This window comes from Epinephelus moara, chromosome 21 (genome assembly GCF_006386435.1).
Source record: "Epinephelus moara isolate mb chromosome 21, YSFRI_EMoa_1.0, whole genome shotgun sequence".
NCBI classification, from domain to species: Eukaryota; Metazoa; Chordata; class Actinopteri; order Perciformes; family Serranidae; genus Epinephelus; species Epinephelus moara.
In genome coordinates, this window is record NC_065526.1 from 7506258 (window position 1) to 7513594 (window position 7337).

Here is a 7337-nt window from a genome sequence, read left to right on the forward strand (position 1 = left end):
GCATGTGTGCAAGGGAGAGGGAGAGAGAGGAAAGAGATTTAAGGACAGAGAAGATGAGATGTGTGATATGAGATAATAGAATGATATTCAAAATGTATCCCCGCAGCTAGAAGTTAAAAGAGAACATTAAAAGAGAACATATTTTGTTCGCTTATGGATATGTAAGCCAGCACACCAAAATGCCCAAACTTTACTTCATACTGCTGCACAGCCCCAAAGGGCATAAGTGGAGGCGGGCCAATCCACCATATACACAAATAGTGTATGTGTGTAACTGTCGACATGTGACAAGCAGAAAAGGGACAGTGTTGAGAGCGTAGCCTTTTATGACCCAACACACTTTGACAGCTTGGCCATCGCTTGAGGACACGAGCAATGTTGCTTTTTCATCTGACAATTTTAAGCAAAACAACTCTCCCTCGATGGATTCAATTGTTCAGAGAGGCTTTGTGGCTGTGTGTTAAAGCGCTGAGACAAAAACATGTCAGTAGCCTGTAGATTCTGCTCCCTGTTAGCTAGAGGAGTCATACTGTCAATCTGTAGGACGAAAAGTGAGATGAAAGTGTAAGCGATATGATAGGGGCCCTGCTTTTATGCAACACTGCGCTCTGCTGGTGGAAGGTGATAACACCTTGAGTTATTCAGCAGCAGCAGTGAGACAGTCTTACCAGAAGACTAATGTAACCCCAGTTCCACGGGGATGCAAATGTCTGTGTGCTTCTACCCTTGAAGCAGTTGCCTTATTTGGACCTAAGGACATTCAGCGCTGACAAATTTTAAACATCCCAGGAGGGGCATGCTTTGAAATATGGCCACAGGGTGGCACATTAGAATGACAAAAATGTAGATCCTCAAAGTGAAATCTGCCTGTGACTTGAAAATCAGCTACAGAGACGGATGTTGTAAGAAGAGGGTCAGACTGTCGGTGTTAGATGCATCCAAATACTCGAATCAGATGTAACTCATGCAATGTTTTTTTCCCCAGTGTGTGTGCTATATTAGCTGCAACATGAGAACACACTTTGCCTAAAGTGAATGTGCATGACAGATCAAGAGAAAAAGAGATGTGGGCACTGTTTTTAAAAAATCTGTTGTGTGTTCACATTAATACAGTGTTTGCTATGTGTATGTGCAATTGGCCTGCAAGCTGTGTGTGTGTGTGTGTGTGTGTGTGTGTGTGCATACAAACAATGCACTCAGTCGACAGCCCGCAGGACTGTGCATTCTTGCTTGGAGAGTACATGTCCTCGGGCCTCGTTCCTCCGTCGATGACCTCTGGTGAAGCCATTATTTTCTGCATTAATGATGAGCAGCAGCCAGCGATGAGAGAGATGGACTTTGTCCTGAGGCGCAGTAGCGCTGATTATGGGCAACAACAATGCCGGCAAAAAAAAAAAAGAGAAAAAGAAAGAAAGAAAGAAAAAGAAAACTCTTCCCAGAAGCAGTTCAAAAGACTAGGAGTCTTAGCAGCAGCACAAAATAAGCTGCTCTTGCTCTATTGACAAGATGGATCAGATAACCTCTGTAGCTAGAGGATTACCCGGAATGAACTTTATTAAAGTTTACCTATGGCTTGTTTTGCCATCCAGTGGATTCAGCACCTCGTTGTCTGCATCCTGAGCATCAACAAACCAGCAGCTGTGATGCCACAGTTATCAAATTTTGACTTGAAATGCATTAGTGTGGCAATTAGCGTATGGATGAAATGGCTGTGAGTGAGTCATACAGCCCCCCGTTTTTATTGCCCTCCTAGGATTTAATGACATTACGTATGGGATGTAATATCAGAGGCTTAATTGATCCTCTGACATCATCCCAAACACCAACCTATAAGACTCACAAACAAGACAAATTGCAGACAAAGTGCAATTGCTCTAGTCAAGGCAGCCAGGGCACCGACTCAGGAAATCCTGGCTTGGGGAGATGACTCTAAATGAAGGACTTTACCATTCACCATTATGTCTTTGGTGAGAGTCAGAGGGAACCCCCGAGGCTCTTCAGCACAGCACGGTACAACTTTTCAAAGGGCTCCAGATTAAAGTCACTGAAAGTTCCCACTGGGGTCTGAGGCCAGGATCCCATTAAGCAGCCCTACCACACCGCCGGCCATAATTGTGTCGTTGAGAATTCAGAGCAGCGGTTGCTTGATAAGCGAATTTAGGGTGAAATAAAAAAGGAGAGGCAAAAGGGGGTCTCGTTGGGCCACCATTAGACACTTCATTCGCTCATCACTAATTTGTTTTAAATGACTGAGGGAGAGGTGAGCACTTTATAAAGCAATCCGAGCTACCTTTTTTTTTTTTTTTTTTTTTTACCATTTCCAGGTCTGTGACAGAACGCTGATAAATGAAAACCATTGCGCTTTACAGCCACACAGTATACTGCCGCTAGTGCTGTTTTAAACTGTAGTTATCTTTATCGCAGTGCTTGCTTTGCAGTAGGATAATCAATAAAGCCGTTTCTTTCAAGTCCCTCGACCCTCTTCTTTAAGAAACCCGTCAGTGCACCACTAGTTAAGACAATCACTCTTATATGTAGACGCCATGGAGTGAAGCCATTTGGCATGACAGACTGAATCTAGTTTTATAAATAACATAAAAACATGGTACAAACAAGTCAGCTTTTATTGAGCATTTAGTTTCTGAATGTTACAAGCTGGTTTATTTCAACAGTTGAGATTCATTACCATCTGTTTGGTGTATGATATAAAAACATCCTCAGAGCCTAACTTCAGATCTAAATCCTAACTTGAGATCCATGTATGTGCTTTTAAATATCGATCGAGTCAACGGCTGGAAGTATAGGAGCTTGATATTCTTTGTGAATGGTACAGTGTTACTCAAATATTTAAACAACATCAACAGATCTCAAGTTGTGATTCAGATCCGCACAATGAAATGAATGAGAGAAGTAAACCCTCTAAAACTCGCTATTATTTGCAATCCCAGTATGTTATTGTCTTCCAAGTGCAATAAAGAGCAACTCTCAGTTAACAGATTCAGGTGGTTTTTTTCTGCTTCTTCTTCTCTGCCTCCTCCTCTTTCTCCTTCTCGATCTCAGCCACCAGGGTCTCGATTTCCTTGGATTCCAAAATCTGCAAACGGCCAAGAAAAGCAATTATTGGCAGTTAAATAAAAGGTTTAAAAACAAACGTAGAAAACAGATTAAAATGGAATAATTTACAGCAGCTCACCTTCAGTGGCTGATTCCGTCTGATAACAGCAAGTTCAATGTTTTTCCCTCCTGACTGGACGACCTGTGATAAAAAAAAATACTTAATAAGTGACAAGTGACTGCGAATCAGTATATACTAATTCACTGGTTCACAACTGATCCAGTCACAGGGTCCAGATTTCTCCTCAGTCATTAGTTCAAGGTCCACACAGTTTAATATATTCAGAGTCATATTTACGTTTGGCCATGTCTTCAAACTAGTTTGCTGTCTCTCTCAAGTAGATGTCTGTTAGTCACTCACTCTATAACAGGGACTGGCACTTCAAAATAAAAGCTCTGTGCCGGACACTTACTGTACTTAAAAATAAAGTGTGTTTTTTACAAACTTGACACGTTTGTGATTCAGTTGTGGTCCATTCAGAATGGACATGCGACCCACCAGTTGGAAATCACTGTACTAATTCATGTAGCTTTTGACTCAGGTTGATATTAAGAGCTTGCAAGACAGTTTTGAGAGTATTTAAATGCAAATAAATACAGCAAGAGTCCCAGACTAATGTGACTAATTCAGAAATAATTTACTTAAACAGTTTGACGGAATACTTCACCTCCTAATAATCACTAGTACATCATTACTTAATCCGTGTGACATTGAATTCATGAAGAAAACTTTTTTCACATGCCTCCAGTGAACAAAGACTCCAAAAATTGAGATTTTTTTGATGAACTGAAGTCACAGGTGACTGCATTTAACAACTTAAAAACTGTATGAAAACATCTGTTTAAGAAACTGTTACACAACTCATGCAGTATCATCCAAGTTTCATTTATCCAGTCGTATGTTAGTAAAAGTTAAACAGATAGTCTGTTTCTGTTATTGTGTGACTTTGGTGTTTTAAAGGGTTAGTTTGGATTCAACAAAGTCACACAATAACAGAAACTACTGACTGAGGCAGTGGTCGACCAGCAGCTCCCGTGCTCAGTGAGGGAAACTACTGCTTTTGACAACGGGGTCTGGCTTTAGAAAGAGCATAGAAAAAGTTTTACTTTTAGTTCAGTTTTAAATACTACTGAGAATGTGACTGGATAAATGAGACTTGGGTTATACTGCACAAGTTGTGTAAGAATTTATAAACGGCTGTTTTGATATAATTTTGCCGTTAAATGCAGACCCCAATGACTTCAATTCATCAAGAATTTTCTCAGCTTTGGATTTCTCGTTCACCATGAAAATTCTTGACAAATTCTGTGTAACTAATATACAAATGGTCATTTCGGGGGTCAAGTATTCCTTTAAGAGCCATTTTAAAAAATACCACTGACTGTTACAATGAACATACAAGGCCAAATTTTGGCAAGTCACTTTCGGGTTTACATCTGACACAGTGGGTGTAATAAATTCACAAAATGGTAGATATAAATACATTTGACTTGACAATGTCTGCACCTGATTCTTTATTTCACACTACTTGCAGCATACTGTACGTAAAAAGACCTTTAAAATGATTTGTATGGCAGCGGAGTAATCCTGTTGTAAAGCAGTTTAGTCATTTTTCAATTTCAATACACAGTATGTAGCTCAGTAAACTCAGAGCAAAGTCAAAGCAAAGACTTAATGTGACCTTACCTCAAGCAAAGCTTTGATAGCCAACTTGATTGCCTCATTGTCCCCAGCAATGGCTTCGTCTGTGTAATTCTTCTCCAGGAACTCCCTCACAGTTTTTGCACTCCGGCCGATTGCGTTTGCCTGATTTAAAATCCATCGTAAGTCAATTTCATGCAGACAAAAGGTGATTGGTGTATAAGTGTAAGAAGAACAAATAATGTACAAAGAGCAAATGCACTGACCTTCCAGGCGTGGTAGGTTCCTGATGGGTCTGTCTGATACAGCCTGGGAGTCCCATCGTAGTCAAAGCCAACGATTAAGGCAGAGATGCCAAATGGCCTGCGCCCGTTGCTTTGAGTGTAGCGCTACAAATATTCATTGACATGTAACGTGTTTAGTTTCAGTTTTTGTGAACTGTTCTTAAAGCACAAAAACTGAAATTATACACTATTTTTTTATATTCTTTCTTTCTTTTGCTGAATGTGAAATTTGACAGATGCGTTTTGGAAAATCTATAGTAAACAATAAATGAATGGTAAGATGGTTAAGTACCTGTTTCAGTGTGGCTATGTAGCGTGTGATGTATTCCACTGTGACTGGGTCCTCAACAGTTAGCCTGTGGCTCTGGCACTCAACCCGAGCTCTGTTTATCACGATACGGGCATCTGCGGTCAGACCTTAAAAACATAGGAAGAGGTTAAACAGCTATGTGACACACAGGTAAAAAAAACAAATACATGGTACAGGTAGCTGCAATGTAGTGTTTACAAAAACTAATCTTAGTCCACTATGCCATATCATGAAATGAGTGTCTTATTTAGTCAATGAAAAAGGTTGTTTGAAGTACCTGCAAATGCCATGCAGACATGCTCGTCCAGGGCACATATCTTACGGACAGTCCGTTCCTCCTGCAACTTTGCCACAGATTTCTTCTCAACACCAAGGACGACGATGTCTTTACCTCTGATTCCCACCTGCAAAGACAGAAATCATCACATATTTGTAAAAGAGAACATTTCACTCCCAGAGACTGCCAATTACTTGTTTGGCTTATTAAGTGGTAAGGGACAGAGTTTCAAATCAGCTGCCTTAATAAACTGGAGGCGTGCTTCAGTCAAGAGGCATCTGACGGAGGCTCTTAAGTCCTCAGCAAAATTCCCAAATAACTACAAAACAGCCTCAACAGTGAAGTCAACATTGACCACAGTGACACCAATTCACGAAGGAGAGTCACAGAGCTATATGGACAACACTTAATGGACAAGTTGAGCAGTAAAGGACCACAGTAATCACTGGCTGTGCCCTTGGGAGAAGTGTGTGGAAATTAAAGCTTTATCTATTTATAACTAATAGATTTAAAAAGTGCAATAATGCCAAATAAAAGTAGTTTAGGCTCAGAGTTAAAAAAAAAAGTTTAAAAAAAATGGTATTTTGATGGTTTTGCTGCCCATCAACACATGTATTGCTGTCAAGTGAATCTTATATACCTAGGCTTATCCAATAAAATTGACCTACTCTTAAATCACATTATTCCCAAACAACTACTCTTTCACAAGTTGCAAGTTGTTACATACATTTGTATGGGTTTGAAAGGCAGTTCTTCCTGAACTTTCAATACAAGCTACCAAGTCACATTTATTTCTCCAGAGATTATCTGTCACTAAAGCAGCTGAAGCTTAAAGTTAGCTAATGGACCTGTCTTCCTTACTGGCCGAATTTTGTTTATGTAATTATCTGACCGCGTAAAACTCATTTACTGACGTTATTTGCGTTAACTGACTCAATCACACTGAAACTGAAACTATTGTGAGAGTGACACAGCGACATAATGCTAGTGATACTCATTTCATTTACAGTTAACTGTTACGTTATTTGTGGAAGTTACAGATTAGCAGCCTATCAAGGTGGTTAAAACTCATAACATTTGAGCACAACAGATTGCGATGAACAACAACAAAACAAAGCTAAATACATGAGTGCTAGAAGTGCCGGCTAGTCGCTAGCCTAGCCGGTTAGCTAACTGTCGTGTGCTAACGTTAGCTTAAGCATTAGTTTCATTTCAGGACTTACCGCTGTGGAGCCTTTCTTTACAGCTTCTTGTGCATACTCCACTTGGAAGAGATGGCCATCGGGAGAGAATACAGTGATAGCTCTGTCGTATCTTGCCGCCATTGCACTGCAAGACACGTAAACTCACAAGAAAACGGGAGCCTTCCACCAAATGATTCAGCTAGTTAGCGATTTGTGAAGCTGCCGTGTGTTGAAAACAGCGCCTGCGCGTGACCTCTGAACTGGGGCGATACCAAAACGAGGGTTCGCCGGAGGAAAGTTGAAATTAAATATTTACTAGAATAGTCGCTGTTCTGATTTGTTTTGTGAAATTAATATTTTTAATTTAAAATTTACAATACAAAAAATGCTGCTTCATGTACTCGTTTCATTTCATTTGGTGATGGTTGGGTAATGTGGAAGGAGTGTGTAATGTACGTGAAGTTAAACACATAAAACTAAGACTAAAAACATCATTATCAGCTACTTTTGCCTAAAAGAGTCCGCA

General features: G+C 40.1%; 1 protein-coding gene across 1 annotated transcript; it reads right to left on the reverse strand.

Moving 5' to 3' along the window:
* Positions 1 to 2606: 2606 nt before the first annotated feature.
* Positions 2607 to 7057, reverse strand: psma8 (proteasome 20S subunit alpha 8). Its single transcript, XM_050033631.1, has 7 exons — positions 6851 to 7057; positions 5628 to 5754; positions 5333 to 5457; positions 5023 to 5145; positions 4802 to 4921; positions 3194 to 3256; positions 2607 to 3094 (listed from the first exon to the last, which is right to left on the reverse strand). Exons 1-7 carry the CDS (start codon positions 6950 to 6952, stop codon positions 2999 to 3001), a joined length of 756 nt encoding a protein of 251 aa, XP_049889588.1. The 5' UTR covers positions 6953 to 7057; the 3' UTR covers positions 2607 to 2998.
* Between the last annotated feature and the right edge of the window lie 280 nt (positions 7058 to 7337).